General features: G+C 36.5%; 2 protein-coding genes across 2 annotated transcripts in view; one reads left to right on the top strand and one right to left on the bottom strand.

Moving 5' to 3' along the window:
- The window catches only part of LOC107596487 (serine/threonine-protein kinase BRSK2-like), an 11,475-nt gene extending 8,742 nt beyond the window's left edge, over nt 1–2,733 (top strand). The window contains exon 5 of the mRNA XM_016287234.1: nt 1,633–2,733. Coding sequence (XP_016142720.1) covers nt 1,633–1,832 — 200 coding nt within the window. The 3' untranslated portion in view covers nt 1,833–2,733. The remainder of the gene's footprint in view (nt 1–1,632) is intronic.
- A 2,356-nt stretch (nt 2,734–5,089) lies between these two features.
- Nucleotides 5,090–22,108, bottom strand: part of LOC107596486 (ankyrin repeat and BTB/POZ domain-containing protein 2-like) — a 28,866-nt gene continuing 11,847 nt past the window's right edge. Inside the window, exons 2-11 of the mRNA XM_016287233.1 lie at nt 15,136–15,285; nt 12,348–12,555; nt 10,995–11,147; nt 10,589–10,754; nt 10,136–10,160; nt 7,123–7,225; nt 6,937–7,027; nt 6,781–6,849; nt 5,497–5,610; nt 5,090–5,392 (exon numbers count right to left, since the gene is read on the bottom strand). Coding sequence (XP_016142719.1) covers nt 5,192–5,392; nt 5,497–5,610; nt 6,781–6,849; nt 6,937–7,027; nt 7,123–7,225; nt 10,136–10,160; nt 10,589–10,754; nt 10,995–11,147; nt 12,348–12,555; nt 15,136–15,285 — 1,280 coding nt within the window. The 3' untranslated portion in view covers nt 5,090–5,191. The remainder of the gene's footprint in view (nt 5,393–5,496; nt 5,611–6,780; nt 6,850–6,936; nt 7,028–7,122; nt 7,226–10,135; nt 10,161–10,588; nt 10,755–10,994; nt 11,148–12,347; nt 12,556–15,135; nt 15,286–22,108) is intronic.

The following is a 22,108-nucleotide window of genomic DNA, read 5'->3' as shown; positions in this document are numbered from 1 at the left end:
ATCTTAAATATTCCTAAATGCATCTACTTTCGGAAGGACAAATAAAGTGCTTTTGCTTTCGCCTAGAAACACACAGCGTCTCCCTGACATGGCTGCTTCAACACTAACTGCGGTTACTGAAACCACGCCTTCTTTCTTTGCGTGAACATTTGGATGCATTATGCTAATATTTCCACATAGTGAGGTAGATATGTGGGGGCGTGTTAGAACGAGCCATTTTAGGGGGGCATGGCAGAGTCTTAACTTTGATAAAGAATATCTCTTTGGTTTTGAGGCTTTAGTCTTTGCAAGTTCAGGGATCTTATCTATGCACAATCAGCTTGTAACACTCCAAAGAGAAAGGAAAACTTGAAATCACATCATATGACCCCTTTAAACCATTAGTAAATGATCAGTATATAATTTATGTATGTTTCGTTAAAGTTGTAAGCTGGTCTGTTAAAAAGCCCAAAAATTGAATTATGCTAACAATTTTTTTTTTTAAGAAAAATAAATGATTTGCTGTCAAGTGAATAAACGTGTAAATGACTTACAGTCAGGGGATTCCAGTGGGTTGTGTTAACCCTTTCTCTCATCAGCACAGACTTTTGTTCTTTGTGGAGTGTGTGGGATCTAGTGATAATGTGAACTGGTTTTACCCTCCACTCAAGTGTACAGCTTTAAAATACTCCATGTGTGTCAGAGAAGACACCTGTCTACAACAGGGGTAGGCATGTTCGGTCCTAGAGAGCCACAGTCCTGCAGAGTTCAGCTCCAACCCTAATCAAACACACCTGAACAAGCTAATCAATGTCTTCAGGATTACTAAGGCTATAGGCAGGTGAGTTTTTTTTCAGGGTTGGATCTGAACTCTGCAGGAATGCGGCTCTGTAGGACCGAACTTGCCTACCCCTGGTCTACACCCTCACCAGCCAGCCCTTACATTGCAGTACACACTCCAAAGTATTCAAAACCTTTCAAAACCAGGTTTGTAAAACATTTACAACTGAGGAGTAGTTTACACTTGAGATGTAATGGTTCCTTTAACTGGATAAACACAGCATGACCCGAGTAGTCCAATTTGCATATAATTGTTTCTCATGAACAAATTCTTTCAAATGAATCAATCAGACAATTTTCATTGTCAGGTGTACCAATGCATTTTACACCCTTAATTTATATTATATAGCTTATAGTATGTGCTAAATTCTTCACTGATGTGTATACACACAATTTAGGATATGCATCCTGAATTTGAGGTTTGATGTCTAATTAAGAACAAGTCATTGGCCATCTACCTTGAATTTCTTTGCAATAAATCAACACTATCACATCTCTTTCCATTCCATCTTGTGAAGATCACAGATCAGATGGAGACTGCTCAGCCACAGATACTCATTACACAATAAGACCTCTGACCAGTAATTCAGCTGTACTGTCAAACAGTTGAACATGCCTGCAGATGTGTGCTGTATCCATGTCAGTGTGTTCTGATACACTGCTTATTGTCTCCAGTTAATGCAGTCTCGTCCTGCCTCTCATCATCTCACCTTGCCTCGTCTGTGATCCTCATTGTTCATGTATTTGTTCTCTGTCTCTCTCTCTCTCTCTTGTTTTCTTGTTCTTCTCCTCTTCTCCCGTCTGTGCACCCAGGCAGCCCATTGAGTAACTTCTTTGACGTAATTAAACAGCTCTTTTCAGACGAGAAGAACGGGCAGGTGTCCCATCCGCCCGGCACGCCCAAGCATGCCAACAGCAAGAGACATGAGCCTGAGCCTAATGACTCCAAATGTCCATCTGGCCAAGACAAAGCCAAGATGGCACCATCAGTTGGGACACAGGAACAACCTTAAAACCAGGAGAAATACTATATACTAGTTTTAAAATAAAAGAAAAGAAAAGAAACAAAAGAAAAGAATCCAGTCATGGTGAAAGGATGTTGTTGACTCAAGTTGATTTTAACCAAGCCTCTACAAAGTTTTATATAAAGGAATGAATATTGAAGTACTGTATGTACTGACCCGACACTTTACAAAAGGCGCATACAGACACGCTTATTTATTTTTTCTCTCCAGTGTTGTTTGTTCTTCACAGTGTCTCGTTATGTTGTTTTATGATGCCTTTATTTATTTCTGCTACCAGGAATTATCCAGAAAACGTGTTAAAGCCCCAAGTCCTGCTCTTGCACAAGATTCATGTATGGCACATTGATGGAGGGCACATTACACAGGAAGTTCAGTACAAGCAGCTGAGGGAAACTCCTCATTCTGATGCATCTAAACACCCCAAACACCAACAAGATTCCTCAACTCCTTCCTCCTGCAGCTACTGTACATACAGCCACACATGTCCAAGGATTTGGAGTGAAGCCTTAAAATAAAGATGTTTATGAATTCTCACTAAGCTAACCCACAATTCATCTTTTTATTTAAACATACTTTTTGTTTTTATCCTTGCTGGTCTTCTTTCCTCCCCGTTCTCTGCTAATGCACACACAAACACACAGACGTACATACAGGACATCGTTACAAAAGGACAAATGGCGAATGGAACTCTGGATTTCATAACGCACATGTTTGAGGAGTTGCCCTCGAGGACCGTTGTTGGATTGTATTCTTTTCAATGTAGTCTTTCTTTGTGAAATGGATAATTTAAAACATTTTATGGACTCAGTGTCATTGCTGTACAAGATTTGGAGATCCTATTTGAAAAATGGTGGGGATGAACTTTTGGGGCGGGTCGTGGACTGGGACACGGGGGTGGGAGGACCGGGGGGGGGGGGGGGGAGGGGGGCGTCACAATAAATGATCTATTCTGTTGTACAGACTGAAAATATTCCTTATGTAACAAATGTCTATCAGTGACATTGCTTAGATGAATTGTGTTGCCACATCCTGCTTTTTTTCTTCTCATGTAGTGTTCATGAAATGTTAGTTTTAAATGACAATTATGCTTAATGTATTCGAGGGTTACTCATGATGTCAGTTTTCAATTTGTATTTATTTCGTGTTTAATTTTTATTGAGAAACATCTGCAGGATTCAGAGACCTTTTACCCTTTTTTTGTAACTTATATATGTTTGTCTTTTTTTAATTTATTCAGCTGGGGAATATTTATATATACAAAACCGGGTGGTGGAGATTTTATTGTTTGCATCAGGGCGACTCATCAGATTGTTTGAAGGATCTTGTGTTTTGTGTAGGCTACGATAACACTTGTCCGATTTTGTGAATGAAGCACTCTTTCTTTCCCGGCTTTGGCCAGATTAAAGAGCTTGTAGTATATGTTAAATTATTTACTTGTAATTTAAGAATGTAGACTAGCCTCTTTAGGGTGGGGGGTGAGAGATAATGAAATATTGATATTTGTCACTCATCTCATTGTGCGTGTAAAACAGGTGGACGAGCTCAAATCACATGTTGTAAATAGACAACTTTGGGCAAACGACTTTCTTAAAACCATCAAGGGGATCCTGCTGCTCCTGACTCTCTTGTATTGCATGTCCGACATTCGGCTTTAATTTGCATGATGTTGTGGATGTTAGATTTCTCCTCCCCTTCACCTTTTTCATCATCGACTTGTTTCCCCCGTTATCACGCCTTCATTTTCAGTTGGTCGTTTTTCTCTCATCTCCCTTATCGTGAACGCTTTCTCGCCACATGCTCTGCTGCATCATGCTCTCGGGATGGGGTCTGGGATGTCATAGCACATGATCACTTATGGGAACATACAGAGAATAAGCGGAGATGTAATCTAAGCAATACACATTGTTGTCCTTCCTATTTTGTACTTTGGGAGAAAAAAAAGGAGCAAAGCTGGATTGTAATGTATCACGGATTTGATTAATACCAAGCGGGAAAAATAGAATCGCCGCTAATGTATCCCCTTGTAACTACTGTGAACAACTTCAGTGCAACGGAAATAAATCCATTGACTTTGGGATGTTGTATGTATTTGCTGTTTTCTCTGAAACGTAGGGTGAGCGGTGCAAAATGTGACCCCCTAGCTTACTTCCCCCAACCCCCCCTACCAGATAGCACAACATCTCAACACTTGATGAATGGCTCTTTTTAATTTTTTTCCCCATTTCTTCTGAATATCAACATTTGTAAGATTAACAGTTGGAACAGTTTTGAGGCTAAGTGATTTAATTGTGTTTCTAGGAAAATAGTGATCTCTGTCATTTATTTTGAATATCAAGTTTGTCTGTAGGCATTTGACACTAATGTTTTTAGAATTGTGGATAAAAAAAAACTGGTTAAAAAATAAAATTAGACCCTTGGGGTAAGTTGGGGTCGGGGGTTATTAGGACGTATTTGCTATTCATTTAAACCTAAAGTAGGTTAATTAGGAGAAATCAATCAATTGGAATGTACAGTGTTGCTATTTGCTCTATACTGTGTGTGTGTGTGTGTGTGTGTGTGTGTGTGTGTGTGTGTATATATATATATATATATATATATATATATATATGTGAGATATTTTCTATTTAAAGTTTGTAAAAAAAAAAAAAAAAATGTAAACAATTTAAGCATCATCCTAGATCTTTACAAATTTATGCACATACTGTATGATGCAAATGATTATGCCATTTGATACAAATGTCTGGGATCACAAAATAATAAAAAATATTTTTTTCACGTTTATTACTATTAGTCATTTCAAAATTACATGCAAAATTTTATCAAATAATTTATTTTTATTGATCCCAACATATCCGCGTACCTTTGCCTTACTGCATATTAGAAATATATTTACAATTTACACTACACAAGTGAGGTGAGAAAACAATACAATACTACTATTGATTTTTTGGGAAGTATTTGAATGCAGGCGTGGGAAACTGTTGACCACTGGAGGGCGCTACACTGCAGTTTACAGCGCTTCCTCTCTGAAGCACACGGGTACTTCCAAGTAGCTTGTAAAATAGACACTGTAAAGTATATCTATACTGGGTATAATCAAACACCTCATAAATCAACATATAAGTTCATTATTTGTGACCAAAGCACAATTTAGGAAACATTTGTTTTTTACATTGTGATATGAAAAGTAATAAATAGCTCACACATCCCATTAAATCTTTGTCACTGACTCAAAATAGGAATTACGAAGGTTAACAAACATATAAACTGTGTTTGTATGGGACGTCACACGCCTGCCTGCACATCTGAGTTTTGTTGGTTTTCCAACAATAGTTTTCCTCATGTGCTCAAGCTCGACGCGGCCCACAAAGTGAGTGCAGCCGTGAGGTCAGTGTAGCCAGAAGACCATCCAGAGCATCTGGATCCAGCGCAGTGCTGCAGTCAGAACCCAGCAGCAGCTCCTCAAACTGCTCACAGTCCAGAATATCAACTATGTTCTGCAGGAAGAAGCCTTCACAGAACACTGCCAGCTCCACCGCCTCACACACCTGCTCCATAACGCACAACAAACACACACGGATGACAGATCAGAGGACTGAAGCTTGATGCTGGAATGATGAATAATATGTTAGTGTAAGCTGTATGTACATACTTTGGAAGTCTGGTAGATGCTCACAGCGTTGTTGAGGTTTATTCTCTCTGAGCAGAGGATTTCACAGTGTCTCTTCAAAACTTGAAGCTGGAATGAGTGGGCCACGGGAAGAAGCTGTACAGGACATGACAGTGCATCTAAGCTTAAAGGGGTCATATGATGCGACTTCAATTTTTCCTTTCTCTTTGGAATGTTACAAGCTCTTGGTGCATAAAAAAAGATCTGTAAAGTTGCAAAGACTAAAGTCTCAAATCCAAAGAGATATTCTTTATAAAAGGTAAGCGTTAACCACACCTACCTAAAACGGCTCGTTCTAACACGCCCCTACATATCTCCCTCACTATGTGGGAAGATTTGCATAACGCTGCCCAAATGTTCACGCAAAGAAAGAAGGCGTAACTTTTATTCTCGCTGTAGTATTGTTGCCGCTGCTGCGATGTGGTGAAGGCGCTGTGTGCTTCGTTGTTCACCGTGGACGAAGCGGAGTCTAGCCCGGGGTCGTCACATGTGGTTGCTGCTCCGTCGTCGAATCCACCAGCCATGCTATTCTCAACCCAGCCGCCTCTGCTCACTCTAGCCCGGCCTCAGTTCACTCTAAGCCGCGGCTTCCGCTCATGCTAGGCTGCCGTGTTTTTCGTTGTGAAAGCGAAACTACTTTGTTTGGTCTTGCAGTTCTGACTCACTGTCTGTAAGTACGTTTTCATTTAAATGATTTGCCACTGATTATTCAAACGCGAGTTTTGAGCAGTGTAGAGTAGCACTTGTTGTTTGTAATTTCTCTTTTGAATTTTTATGTTTACGCGGCGCGATGCAACGAGTAAAAAGAAAGTATAAGTCATTATAATCAGTAATTATGTCCCCACTGAATGCAACAAATGCCTCGTTTGTAATGGGTTTTAATGTTTTTGTCTCGTTGCTCCCGCTGGGACACGGCATCAACAGTATGGTGAGGGGCGTAACATTTCCGTCACACGCTTGAGGTATTCGGCCAATCACAGCACACCTCGCTTTTCAGACCGATGAGCTTTGTAAAAATCAACGTGTTTCAGAAAGGCGGGGCATAGAGGAGAAACAATAATGTACAGTATTTGGAAAATAATGGGTTTTTTTTTACTTTAAACCGCATAAACACATTTCATTACACCAAATACACAAAATAATGTTCTTTTTAGCAACATCATATGACCCCTTTAAGTTGACTGCTTTATGCCAACTCCTTAAATTTTGATTACAGAAATATATTTAACAGTACTATACTATATAGCCTATCCATGTCTTTCTTACCTCCAGCAAATCCGACACAGACACGTCTAAACATTCTGCTCCTCCACAGTAAAGATGTGCCATCATCATCTGAAATAAACATTTACAAGCTGTTTTAATGGCATTACATCATATATGTTTGTCTTGTGTATGTTCAGGCTGAGGTTTGCTGATTACCTGGAACGTGCTGTATTTTATGTCAGTGATTTCAATAGCCATGTGGTCTGATGTGCCATTACTCCTGTAGAGACTCAGCAAGTCTCTGAACCTTATATGAATCATGAGGAGCATATATAAAACATAACCAATCACATAACTGATTATATGGCATTACATTCAAATCAGTCTGAGTAAGAGACCCACCTCTGTGAAGCAGACATGAGCAGAACTCTGTGGGCATAAAACGGCCTTCCCTCCACCACAAATATCACATCAGACATCTCTGTGTTATTCAGAAAATGAGCATCTGTGAGGGCGACATGGTACATATTAACAATCATAGTCTTTTTGATGCTGAATTGCATATAGTGAGAAGTTACTAGTACTTATTGTATGACAGCATGGAATTTTTTAAAAGTGTACTATACTATAAATATGATATACGTGTCGGGCGTTTCCTCCGAGGAGGCAGTGCTCCTCAAAATATTGAATGAAAAAGAAAGTCGTAGTACAAAAATAAAACAGTCAATTTTACAAAATATAACAAAAAAAATTATAAATCAGTCGTTTTTCTAAAGAAACATTGTCCAATAGCGACACCAGCAGGTAAAGTTACAGCGTGTTTTTCTTGCCTCCCCTGAGCTTGAGTTTTAACCACAGACAGACCCACTTAAAGGGGTCATATGATGCGATTTAAATTTTTCCTTTCTCTTTGGAGTGTTACAAGCTCTTGGTGCATAAAGAAGATCTGTAAAGTTGCAAAGACTAAAGTCTCAAATCCAAAGAGATATTCTTTATAAAATTTAAGAGTCAGTCACGCCTACCTAAAATGGCTCGTTCTAACACGCCCCCACATATCTACATCACTATGTGGGAAGATTTGCATAACGCCGTCCAAATGTTCACGCAAAGAAAGAAGGCATAACTTTTATTCTGGCTGTAGTATTGTTGCTGCCGCCATGTTGTGAATGCGCTGTGTGATTCGTTGTGAAAGCGAAACTACTTTGGCCTTCCAAAAGAGGACGATATCTGCTTCGTCATGCCTGGAGCTGATCCATGCTGGTTGCTGAGGAAATACATCAACTTTGCGCTGTCGATCACCGGATCGGCTTTCACCGTGGACGAAGCGGAGTCCAGCCCGGGTCGTCACATGTGGTTGCCACAAGCCTCCTTCATCAAATCCGCCGCCTCTGCTCACTCAGCCTGCCGGCTGTTCCTCACTTTGTGTTTCAGAAAGGCGGGGCATAGAGGAGAAACAATAATGTACAGTATGTGGAAAATAATGTTTTTTAACCTTAAACCACATAAACACATTTCATTACACCAAATACACAAAATAATGTTCTTTTTAGCAGCATCATATGACCCCTTTAAGTGTGCAGTGAGTTTGGTGGGGGTAACTAAGAATGAATGGAGAAAAGTAATTTGAGAGGAGGCAATGCCTTCAACACGATATGATTAGATATGACTGGTTATGTTTGGCTGTGATTGGTTCATACAATAAATCCTGCCTCTTGTGTTTGTGCGAGTTCCACTTTCGCAAATCAATCTGAATAAACATAATGACTGAACAAAAATATAATGGCGTTAATGGGAAGATGAATTTAAAAAAGTAAGTAAACAACTCTGACACTTAAATATAACCACTTTGTTTACGTCAAAATAAGACATAAAATCGCATGAAAACATTATTTGTGGGAGTTTTTAGTGAGTAATCAGCTTGGTGAAATTTTAAGTAAATCTCTGTGTTTGTGACCAATATTTACCAAGCTTTGATGGCTGATTATCGGAAAAATTCTAAAATAGTTAACTATAAAAAGAATAGCTAAACATAAGTTCACAAATGAAATATATTGTTTAAATTGTTAAACAATATATTATTTTGGAATAAATGTAAAATGCTTATAAACACTAACTTAATATGATCCATACTTGGCTTTAAATAGAATATTGATTACACTCAATGTAAAAATATAAAATAGAATTGTTTTTTACATTTACATTTGAATTTACATAAAAGAAAGAAAAAAACTTTGAGGATTTGCCCCCTCATTTCAGAACACCACCACACTACTGATATGCGTACTATACTATATGATGGATGTCAGTGGGGACCAACAACTGTTTAGTTCTTCAAAATTCTTCAAAATATATTTTTTTGTGTTCAACATAAGAAAGAAACTTATACAGGTTTCGAATGACATGAGGGTGAGTAAATGATGACATTCTTTTTCTTTTTTTTTGTGAAAAATTTTAACTTATTTTAATACTGTATACACTACGATTCAAGGGTTGATTGAAAAATAGGCTGCATTTACTTGACCACTATACAGTAAAAACAATAATATTGTGAAATCAAGAAAGATTTCTTATTATCAGTGTGAAAACAGCTTAATATTTTTGTGGAAACCATGATAATTTTTTTTTAAGATATTTGTTGCACTGAAAGATCAAAGGAACAGCATTTATTTGAAATGGAAATATAACATTATATTACTAAGAATTTTTTTTTTCTTTACTGTCACTTTTGATCAACTGAATGGATTCTTATTGATTTCCTAATACTGATTTATTTCACTAACTGATCTCAAAACTTTGAATAGTAGGCTAGTGTACACTATTTTATATTTACATTGCAAATAGTATCTGCCACTATTTGTGCCAGGGTGAAAATAGCCTCTGCTATAGTTTTATGTGTTAAGAATACATTCAAACATAACTCTTTAAAAGAAAGCATGTTTTTTTTGTGTTCAACATAAGAAAGAAACTTATACAGGTTTCGAATGACATGAGGGTGAGTAAATGATGACATTCTTTTTCTTTTTTTTTGTGAAAAATTTTAACTTATTTTAATACTGTATACACTTCGATTCAAGGGTTGATTGAAAAATAGGCTGCATTTACTTGACCACTATACAGTAAAAACCATAATATTGTGATATCAAGAAAGACTTCTTATTATTATCAGTGTGAAAACAGCTTAATATTTTTGTGGAAACCATGATAATTTTTTTAAAGATATTTGTTGCACTGAAAGATCAAAGGAACAGCATTTATTTGAAATGGAAATATAACATTATATTACTAAGAAAATTATAAATTTCTTTACTGTCACTTTTGATCGACTGAATGGATTCTTATTGATTTCCTAATACTGATTTATTTCACTAACTGATCTCAAAACTTTGAATAGTAGGCTAGTGTACGCCTGCTGAGCAGGCGTACATCAGAGGAGTCATGCCCTACACACCCACAGAGAGAGAGAAAGAGGGTTAAACATACTTCACCAAAAACACTTTGTTAAATATACATTACTGCATAACTCTGTTAAAGGGACAGTTCACCCAAAAATGAAAAATCTGTCATACATTACATCCCCTCACTTTGTTCCAAACCTGTATGAGTTTCTTTCTTCCATTGAACACAAAAGAAGATATTCTGAAGAATGTTGGTAACCAAACAATTGACGGTATGAAAAAAAAAAAGTCAATGGCTATTGTCAACTGGTTACCGACATTCTTCAAAATATCTTCTTTTGTGTAAATCATACAGGTTTGGAACAACCTGAGAGTGATAAATGATGACAGAATTTTTTTATTTTTGGATGACTATACATTTAAGTCATCCATTTTTATTGTGTCATAATAATTCAGAAGTTAAATAGGTTCACCTGGTCATCCATTGTGTTTACCCCATCCCGGCCCAGAAGCTGGATAGCCTGGCCAATCAGATCAGTGCGGCCACAGTTGAGCATCCGGAAACCAAGATCCAGATTAAACTTGTCTGCGGCAGCCTTTGAATCTAGACGTTTAAAGGAGGTGAAACAGCACTCTGGCCTGAGAAATAGAAAAGGAGAGAGTGAATCTAGAGCTGATTACATAAAAAAATGGTGAATAAAAAATACAGCAATAACTTGGCAAAATATTCTGACAGATGGAGAGCCAAAGTGAAAAGTTAATTAGGAAAATGTTGCTGCAGTATGTGTATATTTTCTTTTTCTTCATTTACAGTTATGCTTTTATCCAAAGCACATTCAAAGTACCAGTTGTCAGTACTGAGCTCCAGGAACATCTTACTTGAGCTGTCGAGGTTCACAGTCCAGTCCAGGAAGTAGCTGTCGGGCAGCCTGTCTGACATCATCACTGTCCACTAACAGGCTCCATCGATGCTCCGCATGCACCATAGAGACTCGCATCCACTCCATCAGAGGAGGAAGAAGAGGAAAAGGCCTGAGAGAGACATAGTATTACTCAGTTATTTACCAGCATCTCTCACTTTCTTCTCACCAAAATGCAAACACTCAAACACACTTAAATCCAAAAAAGGTCAGGGCAGATCAAAAATGGCATAAAACTGGAGCAGAGAGAAATGAGGACAGTATAATTACAAAGGCTGCTGAATTTGGCTCGCCACAGCCTCTTTCAATCCTGCCTTTCATTACCACAAACAAGCCTGGCACTTCATTCTTAATCACAATTTGTATAACAGCATCTGCCATCTTCAACAGACATGCCGTGTCGCTGGAATTCAAATCAGTGTGATATTTCAGAATGAATCCTCTACGGTTTTCTTCTTCTCAAGTATCTGTGCCAGGAGCGCAGTGATTGTGAAGCCTGCTCACAACCATAACTGTCCACCTGCTAAAAACATTAGTATTCATTATCTGACGTGAATGCAGAGCAAGGTTTCCACACAGAGTAAAGTCGCCTCATCTTACTAGAACAGACCTAATGTAAAATTCAAAACATGTCTATAATCTTCATTTCAAAGAAGATATCACTACTGATAGAACACTAGAAGAAGAAGACTGGATAAATTAATCTATAAGAATTGCACTCCAAAAAACACATTCATTCATTATATCTTTGCTTTCACAAGTGCTGTACTGCATAGAAATCTAATATAATACCTTTCAAATGTTTAGAGTCGGTAAAGTTTTTTTTACTTTTGAAAGAAATGCTCACCAAGTCTGCATTTATTTGATCAAACATAGTGTAAAAACAGTAATACAGTAAAATATTATTGCTGTTTCTAATCATTTTCTTACTCCTGTGATGGCAAAAATTTTCAACAGCCATTACTCTAGTCTTCAGTCATATGATGCTTCAGAAATAATTTTAATATGCTGATTTGCTGCTCAAGAAACATTTCTTATTATTAACAATGTTGAAAACAATTTTGCTGCTTAATATGTTTGTGGAAACCATGATACAATTATTTAGGATTATTAAAAAAAACAAAAAACATTTAAAATAGCATTTGTTTCCAAAAAGCCTTTGTAACATTATATCGTAAATGTCTTTACTGTCACTTTTCATCAATTTATTTCTATTAAAGTATTAATTTCCTTTAAAAAAAATAATAAAAGGAATTAAATAAATAAATAAAAGTTTAAGGCTCTTTATGAGGTTTTGGCCCATTGATCTCACCTTTCTTTGCTAAGGGCTATCCTGGGTGGCTCAAGGTTGGGGTTCTCCAGAGACTCCATCTGTGGGCTGCGTAGGTAGTAATAGAGTGTGTGAAGAGCATCTGGAGACCAGGAGATGGGCTGCAGGCAGAAAGGACGTCCAGGACTAAGACTGGGACTTGCTGAAACTAAACGCTGCATATGGTGCATTGCACGTGAGACCAAGTCACCTAGAGGACACATACACACACATTTAAAGCACAAATGATATAAAATATCTCATATTGTCAAATACTTTATTTCGAGACACATATAAGCAAAAATAGCCTGCAGAAAAATAACGGAATTCAAATAACCTGCAATAAATGCCTTTAGTTCTGAAAGCAGACAAATGCCAAAATCACAGTGTGCTGCTGATATAGAAAAGCCATCTGTGTTTCCAGTTCAACCCCATAAACTAAAGACAGTAGCTGTGCAGCCAAGCACAATTGTGTCATTTTCTTTTAAAGTGCTGACAACACACAACACAAAGCATATTTCAACACAGCAAAATATATCTTCAGACCCATCTGTTTTATGTTCAAATGTGGAAATGGTAGATGGTTCAAATAAACTCAAATGTCTAAGAGCTTTACTCTAAATTACTCCGAGGGGCTTTAAATCTGCTGTTTTTGCCTCTCGATGCAGAAATCCAGACACAAGCTGTTCCCCAAAGGAAGAGAAGATATGATGAGGACAGGCCAAAGACTTACTCCTTAAAGTCAGAGAGGGCTACAGTAAAGACAGTGGACACTGTCCTCCATATGTGAAAAGCATCATAGAGGAAAGAAATGAGACTGAGAGAACACAGCGACAGCAGAGATACATAATTTCATCCTTGAATGGAAATTCACTGCTTTTGTACTTAGTTATTGTCGGATAATCTTTAAATAACAGCTAATATGTGAATGAATAATATGTGAATGAAAGAAAGAAAGGTGTGGGAAACAATCTATGCAATCAGTCACATATGGTCTAAATGGTCCTTAATGAACACTTGTGCTCCTTAGTTGTTAAGCAAGGGCTGCTTTACAATTGCTTGAGTGTCTGCAATCATAAAGTATAAAGAAGGTGTTTTTTACTCCTCTGACCCAAACAGAAGGTGCTCTTGTACCAGCAAAACAACTGCAGGAGTGTTGCTGGTCCCCTAAGGGAGAGTGTGTTTCCCTCTCTGGTGAATGCGAGCTGCGGCCCCCCTGCCTCATGCTGAACTGTGGTCTCCTGCGTAAGCAAACTGCCCACAGCTCAGGCGCTCACACACCCCTAGGCCGAGTTGTTAGAAGAACGGCACTTAAAATGTACAGATGTCTCTCTCTGTCTTACCATGTACAAACACTCATGCAAAAATAGCATTTCACTAGACAGTAATAGACTGAAATGAAAAACTGACAACAACGGTGTTTATAACATTAAACATTTTAGCAAGAAGAAAAAAAGTGCCTTACGGGTGACCTAATTCTTAAAGAGAACTGCGGTCTTTTACTAGACTGAGAAAAGCTATTTCACCTTGGTTAGTTCACCCAGAGATGAAAACTCTGTCATCAATTACTCACACTCATGTCGTTCCAAACCCATAAGACTTTAGTTCATCTTCAGAACACAAATGAGGAATTTTTTTTTATATTCTCTCATCATTTCTGTCCAATCCTTTGAAAGTCCTTGCAATCATGCATTAAAAAGTACAAAAAGATATTGTACACAAGTATATACAAGTAATCCATATGATATACAAGTAATCCATATGAATCAAAAAGTTTAATCCAAGTTTAGGCTTGAACTGCTCAATTCAGATGGATTACATTAACAATGAACTTTTTGAAGCATCAACGTTTTGGTTCTGTAGACTTTCAGTCGAGAGACAGAAATCTGTTTTCATTAAAGAATATTTTTATTTGTGTTTCAAAGATGAGCACAAGTCATATATATAAATGATGATATAATTTTTATGTTTTGGGCATGAGTTATCCTTTTATTCATTTATTAAGAAAAAAATCAAGAAGGTTTTAAGTTATTGCTTATAGTTTCATCATAAAGGCTAGATCATGATAAAACAGTGTTAATACACGAATCAATGACTCATATGAACCAGTTATTTTTAGTGAATCAACAAAAATATGAATCCAAAACATAATATACAGGCAAACAGTTTAGCTGTTTACATGAAATGAATGGATCTTATGTACCGGTTCTATTTAGTGAATCATAAACCCTTTTATTATTCTAAATTAGTGCTGTCAAACGATTAATCGCGATTAATCGCATCCAAAATAAAAGTTTTCGTTTGCATAATATATGCGTGTGTTCTGTGTATATTTATTATGTATATATAAATACACACACATACAGTATACATTTTGAAATTATTTACATGTATTTACTGTCTATATTTATATTCATATAATTTATATTATAAATAAATATATTTAATATATAAAAATAAAAATAAAATTCTGAAATATACACATGTATACATATATACAAAATAAATATACACAATACACATACATATATTATGTAAACAAAAACCTTTATTTTGGATGCGATTAATTGTTTGACAGCACTATTCTAAATACAAAATTATTTGTCTTTTACAGTTCTAAAAGAACCATCACTGGATCCCTTGGGTTACTGGAACCAGAATTGCTAATTTCTTATGATTTTCATTCATGTGGCAACAAGCATTTATTTGTTTGTTTAAACTTATAATATGCAAAACATTGTCACAGTCCTTCAAAAAGAGATGAATATGAATTGAAAAGCTTGTGACTTACTGAGTTCAGAGAGGCTGCCCACACAGGTAGCCAGCAGGGCCTGCTCCAGCGTCCTGAGCTCCAGCTGTGCGTAGGCATTCTCTCTGCTCTCCACCGCTGGGTCTGACCCCTCAGCATTGGGGCTGAAATGAGCAGGCAGGGATAGCTCACCTAGTCATAAAAACACATTTTCAGCGAGATTAAATCATTAGAACTCAAAGCACCATTCAATCTATTCAAATTTGATCTATTTATTATCATGTCTCTAAACGTGAACTCTTGCGTCAGTGTTGTGCAACTCTAATAATTATGGGGGATGGGGGAAGACAGACTGCCAAGCAAAAGTCAATCGTTCCCATATACAGTATGTGTCTCTGACAGAGATAAGAGGAGGAAGTGTGGTAAATTATCATTTCCTCTGCTCAGAACATAGCTCTTTCTCCTGACTTTAGTCTTGTCTTCCTTGCTCAATTATTTATGCTTTGTCTTATTGCTTTTCTAAATGTCTCCAAGTGTTGATTCAACTCCTGGAGATGATTTTTTTTGTAGATGAATTATTAATTATAATGTACAATAACCATGATTTTTTTTCAGCTATGTCTGGCACATACATATTGTCATTGGAAATACATAGCTCTCAACAGAAGGGTTATCTTTTTCATCCCACCACAGCATAAGTATAATTCATAAAGAATATACCAATCCCCACAGAGTTATGAAATGTTATCTGTTTTATCTTGAATGCAGAATTGATACCTTGCCAAGCTTTCAGAAACAAAGTGCAAAATGATAGTGAGTAAAATATAATGAGCAGATCATATGTTTGGCAGCTGATTTATCAAGTCCAAATGCAGGATATGTTTTTTTTTTTTGCTTCCTTTTATATTTGATTTGAAATCCATGCCTTACCCCTGGATCCCTCTTTCAGTGGGTATCAGAAGGGGATCAAATGAGGGATTTGTATGTGGATTTGTTTTCTTCATCAAGCTAAACGATAAACCATTCATAAGGTACAGTGCACACATTCATCTGTGCCACGATGACTCAAAATATCTCTCCAGATGTTGACCACCTGATTTATTGGGGCCATTTTTAAAACATCATTGTTATTGAACTGTATTTCTCTTAGAGCTATTTGGGTGAACAAACTCATTGTGAAGTCGAGTGAACCATGGCCTTGCTCGACCGCTGCCAATGTATTGTTTTTGCTACAGCAGCAGATTCTCAGCTTAGTGTGCTACGACTGACTACTAAACACAAAAGAGTCATCATCAGAGCAAACGATAGCAGTTTTCCGAACAATATTCAATTATATAGTTTTTATGAATAGAATCTGATGTTAAAAATATGTATAAAAGGAAGTTTTGCACATATGTATTATTTAGTCAGAATATAACTACATGTTTATAACTACATATGAATATGTCCTGAACTGATGCAGTCTGGTCTAGTTGAGGTCATTTCACATGTGCTACAGATCATATTATTATCTAATACAGTGCAGCTGAAAATACAGAAGTATGTCTTTATAGAGACCCCAAATCTAAAGCAGGTTCGCTGGTCTAGGCTCTGCAGCCAAATGGGTTTGTATATGGGTCCGGGTGAGCCACAGGGTGTGTGATGCAGCTGGTCAGGCTGTGGACCCACAGACCCAAACCCCTCTATCCAGGACACACCCGTTCCCTTTCCCACAGCTAGCCGTGTCTATACTGGCAGCCGTGAGGCTATGACATGCGTCATAAGCAGCCACACACTCCCACAGACACACATACATGCACATACACTCTCATCTGTTACCATCATTGTGGACTGAGGAAGAGGGGAATGTGTGCGCACTGCCATTATGTGGAGAGAAATCGAGCTCACGCACACCACTGATGGGAGACTGGGAAATCCATATGAGTGTCATAGGCCTGCCCAGGAGTTACTCTGCCAATGAAAGAGAGAAGCTCTGGGAGATGTGGCAGAAAATACTCTTGAAGTGAGATGAGCATATAGAAGCAATATTTGCTGAAGGGAATCCAAGTGTACCTGGTAGGGAAACTTGCATCTATATAATGGACCTCTACTAAAGTGTTCATGTGTGCACTGTAGAAAGCCATCATAAAACCAGAAAGATGTCTGGCAAATGATATGGTATCTGCTTTCAGAACTCTATCGGAGACATCTAATATTGGTTTTTATTAGAACTGAAAAGTGCTTGTTTTCAAGGTGCCAGACTGTTAAGAACTTCCTTTGGATCTCTGTTTGTGTAACACAACTGTTTTGATCTTTTGAGACAATTTTGGACCTACGAAATCAAAATATGAGCACATTACACAATATCAGTAAACAAAAATGTCAAAAGTAATGCTCACCCAAGCAATTGTTAACAATTTTGGTAAAATTTGTCTTAAAGCCTTTATGCATAATGCATTATAAAGGGGTATTAAAGGGTATAATGCATTAGAATTTTTCATAATTTGCTTTGTAATACATCATATCTTGTCGTAAATAATTATAACCAAATTTAAAATGCATAGTGTAACAATGAATTAATAAGTGTTAGGATGTATTAACTGTGGTTACATTTATTCATAAGATTGTGCAATGCATTATAAGGTGCATTACAAGGCATAATTAATGAAAACTACTTTTCATTACTATAACTTACTATATATAAAACTACTTTTATAATGCATTATACACAAAGGCTTTAGGTAATGTGTCACCATTATTTTAATTATTTTTTAATTATTTTACTTTTATTTGTAAATATTAATTATTGTCATGCTATGCACAGTAACCAATAAATGACCAATTGAAAATAAATTGAAATCACTTGTTTTAAATGCTAGTGATTTAGGCATCATTCGTTATCATTTATGAATATTCATTTTGAGATTTGCTAAGATTACATTTAACAGTTAAATTCTTTTTATTTTAGATGATAGAAAACATAATCTAAACCTAAAAATAGGTGTGTAAATGAAATGAAAAGTAAATCCAATGCTGATTGATACAGATAAATTAAATAAATCTTTAATATCAGGCATAGTTACCTGAAAGAACTATTTGCTTTACTCCTAACTTTTTAAAATGACCTAACTTTGACTTTAATACCATTTCACATTAAGATTCATTATCCATTTGTTGTGTTAAATAACTGGCCAGTTCTTTCATTCAAAATTGTTCTCCAACAGAGAACAAATCCCTTAAGAAACTGCTGAAAGAAACCTTTCAATTGCAAGCCCAAATGTAACCACACTAATTTGTTAAATATGAGTGATCAACCTATTTTGCTTGCCTGATTTGGCTCAGGTAATACGGTGTGAACACAATGCTCCAGTCACACGCTCCCACAACACTACCATTCTACACAGGGCACAATGGCACAAGTGTGCTGAAGAGCCAGAGTCAATCGGCCCTTGTGTTATAGGTGCTGTACTGGAAGTGCTTGTTGATTGAGGACGTGGAGCGCTGACTGCTATCTCTAAGTGTTAAAGGGGAGGTGCCCTGTTAGTTGTGTGTGACTGTGCACACGGACCATTTCTGCCAAGACTTCCCCTCTCCAGAGGGCAGACCACATGATAATATCACATGATGATAATAACAACTTCCTGCATCCCGTTCTGCTACTGATTTAAGACACAGCCCCCAACTCAGTGGAAGAGCTTTGCTTTTACAAATCAAGTCAAGAGGGAAAGGTCAAAAGATTTACTTCTTAACAAGCTTGGCCTACTTTCTTTTCTTTGCTGTTTTCACCTAATAAAAGAGTTTGAAGTTAATAAATCCAATAGATTTCCAGCATCATGTAACTTTTATTGTAATATTTCATTTAAAGTTTATGATATATCCAGTAAAAAGAGAATGAACTCAAGAATATAACTGAAACAGTGGGTGGCTCATAAAGCAGATGGCTCTCTTACTGTGGCAATAGTAACCTGAGTGCAATGGAACCTTCTAGAACCTTTGCGAATGAGAGGCTCCTGGAGTTTAACAGTCTTCATAATGATAAAGTTAAACATCATGCAGATCTTGGCATGGTGCCGCTATTCCAGGTGTTCACATACTCAAATGCAAGAGCGAAAACAGTGTTTCACCGGCATGCTACTGCTAAAACATCACTTATTCAGCTCAGTTTCAAAGAATATGAGGATGATTCTTCAATTACGGGCACCTTTGACTACTTGAAATTTTGAAAAATGAAACCATTTTGGTCACACTTTATTTTAAAGGGGTCGTATGATGCTGCTAAAAAGAACATTATTTTGTGTATTTGGTGTAATAAAATGTGTTTATGCAGTTTAAGGTTCAAAAAACACATTATTTTTCACATACTGTACATTATTGTTTCTCCTCTATGCCCCGCCTTTCTGAAACGCATTGATTTTTACAAAGCTCATCGGTCTGAAAAAGCAAGGTGTGCTCTGATTGGCCAGCTATCCAGTGCGTTGTGATTGGCCGAATTCCTCAAGCGTGTGATGGAAATGTTACGTCCCTTACCATATTGTGATGCCTGCGGCAACCATATGTGACGACCCCGGACTGGACTCCGCTTTGTCCACGGTGAAACCCGATCCGGCGATCCACAGCGCAAAGTTAATGTATTTCCTCAGCGACCAGCACAGATCAGCTCCAGGCATGACGAAGTGATATCGTCCTCTTATGGAAGGCCAAACAAAGTAGTTTCACTTTCACAACGAAGCACACAGCGCCTTCACGACATGGCGGCGGCGGCAACAACAATACTACAGCGAGAATCAAAGTTACGCCTTCTTTCTTTGCGTGAACATTTGGGTGGCGTTATGCAAATCTTCCCACATCATGACGTAGACATGTGGGGGCGTGTTAGAACGAGCCGATTTAGGTAGGTGTGGCTGACTCTTAACTTTTATAAAGAATATCTCTTTGGATTTGAGACTTTAGTCTTTGCAACTTTACAGATCTTCTTTATGCACCAAGAGCTTGTAACACTCCAAAGAGAAAGGAAAAAATTAAATCGCATCATATGACCCCTTTAAGGTCCAATTCAGACTATTAACAAACCACTGACTATGACTTTTACATCAATAAACTCCTAATTTGCTGCTTATTAGTTAGTAAGGTAGTTCTTATGTTTAGTTATTGGGTAGGAACAGGGATGCAGAATATGGTCATGCAGAATTTGTGCTTTATAAGTACTAATACACATATGTTCATAATAGGTATGCTAATAAGCAACGAGTTAATAGTAAGAATTGGTCCCTATTCTAAAGTGTTACCCTATTTAGCAGTTACAATTATAAAACTTTTGAAAAATTGCACAAATAAATACCAAATGACTTCATAATATAAAATAAGAGCAAAGTACTTTTTTTTTTTAAACTAAGTTTCCTGATTCAACACGTTTTGTAAATTATTACTGGGTCAAGTCTAATGTTCCCTCTCATTTTTTTTCTTTCTGAGCAAAACTTTTCTCCATTGGGCGGACATTTCGGCCACCTGAGCAAAAACATTCTTTATACCAGACCTGTACAGAGCGCGCACAAAAAAAGTGTGTAACTTTTAACTTTAATGTGCTATTTGTATTTAATTTGACCCGTGACTAAATAATGTACATTTTAGGTTACCTGAGAAAACTTTTTTTTTTTTTTTTACAGTATAATACACTGCCATTCGAAAGTTTGGGATCAATAATGTTTATTAAAGAAGTTTCTTATGCTCATCAAGGCTGTATCTATTTGATAAAATACTGAATATTATTTCACAAAATAATATTGTGAAATATTATTGCAATTTAAAATAAACGTTTTCTATTTTAATATACTTTAAAATATAATTTATTCCTATAAAGCAAAGCAATTTTCAGCATCATTACTCCAGTCTTCACATGATCCTTCACAAATCATTCTAATATGCTGATTTATAATCAATGTTGGAAACAGTTATGCTGCTTAATATTTTTTTTGGAACCAGTGATATTTTTTCTGGATTATTTGATAAATAAAAAGATAAAAAGAACAGTGTTTATTCAAAATAGAAATTTTGTTACAATATTCACTATTATTCAAAAGTTTGTGGTCATTATTTTAGTTTTTTTAAAGAAATTAATATGTTTATTCAGCAAGAATGTTAAATGGATAAAAAGTGATAGTAAAGACTTATATTTTTAGAAAAGATTTCTATTTTGAATAAATGCTGTTCTTTGTAACTTTTTATTAATCAAAGAATCAAAGAAAAAAGTATCACAGGTTCCAAAGAAAAAAAATTAAGCAGCACAACAGTTTCAACACTGATAATAAATCAGCATATTAGAATGAATTCTGAAGGATCATATGACACTGAAGACTGGAGTAATGATGCTGAAAATTCAGCTTTGCTTCATGGGAATAAATTATATTTTAAAATTAAAATAGGAAACCAATATTAGAAATTGCAATAATGTTTCACAATATTACTGTTTTTTTTCAGTATTTTCTATCAAATAAATATATCCTTGATGAGCATAAGAGACTAAGAGAGAAAACAAGGTCAATTATTTATTAGGTTTATAATATAGGCCTAACATAATAAAATATCAAAACAAACTGAAGCATTTAAACTGATAGAATAGAATAGAACAGAAAACAAACTGAAGCATTTAAACTGAGATCTGTAAGTTAAATATATACTGTATATATAAAAAAACGTGAATGTGAATTCTTCTATAGCTAGGCTATCTAAACTTCCCTATGAAGTACAGTTTGCACAATACACCTGTGTGTGACTGTAAATGTCTTGTTACCGTTTTTTACTGTAAAATGTTTTGTTACCGTTCTGTGCCCATCATCCGCTATTTCCAGCACTTAATCAAGCCACTCTTCTTTAATACATGATGACATTTTATTTCACATGTCATTGCGTTTGCGTTGGCTCTCGATTTGAGCTATTTCGTCCACATTAAAATATTTGGTTTCTACAGCGACTCACTTGGCACACATCATTCTCGTTCTATGAAACCGCATTCACCGGTTCTAACTCTATAGCGGTTTAC

Source organism: Sinocyclocheilus grahami, unplaced genomic scaffold (genome assembly GCF_001515645.1).
Source record: "Sinocyclocheilus grahami isolate Dianchi unplaced genomic scaffold, SAMN03320097.WGS_v1.1 scaffold219.1, whole genome shotgun sequence".
NCBI lineage: Eukaryota > Metazoa > Chordata > Actinopteri > Cypriniformes > Cyprinidae > Sinocyclocheilus > Sinocyclocheilus grahami.
Note: the sequence above shows the minus strand (reverse complement) of the source record. Positions and strands in the feature narration are given on the sequence as shown.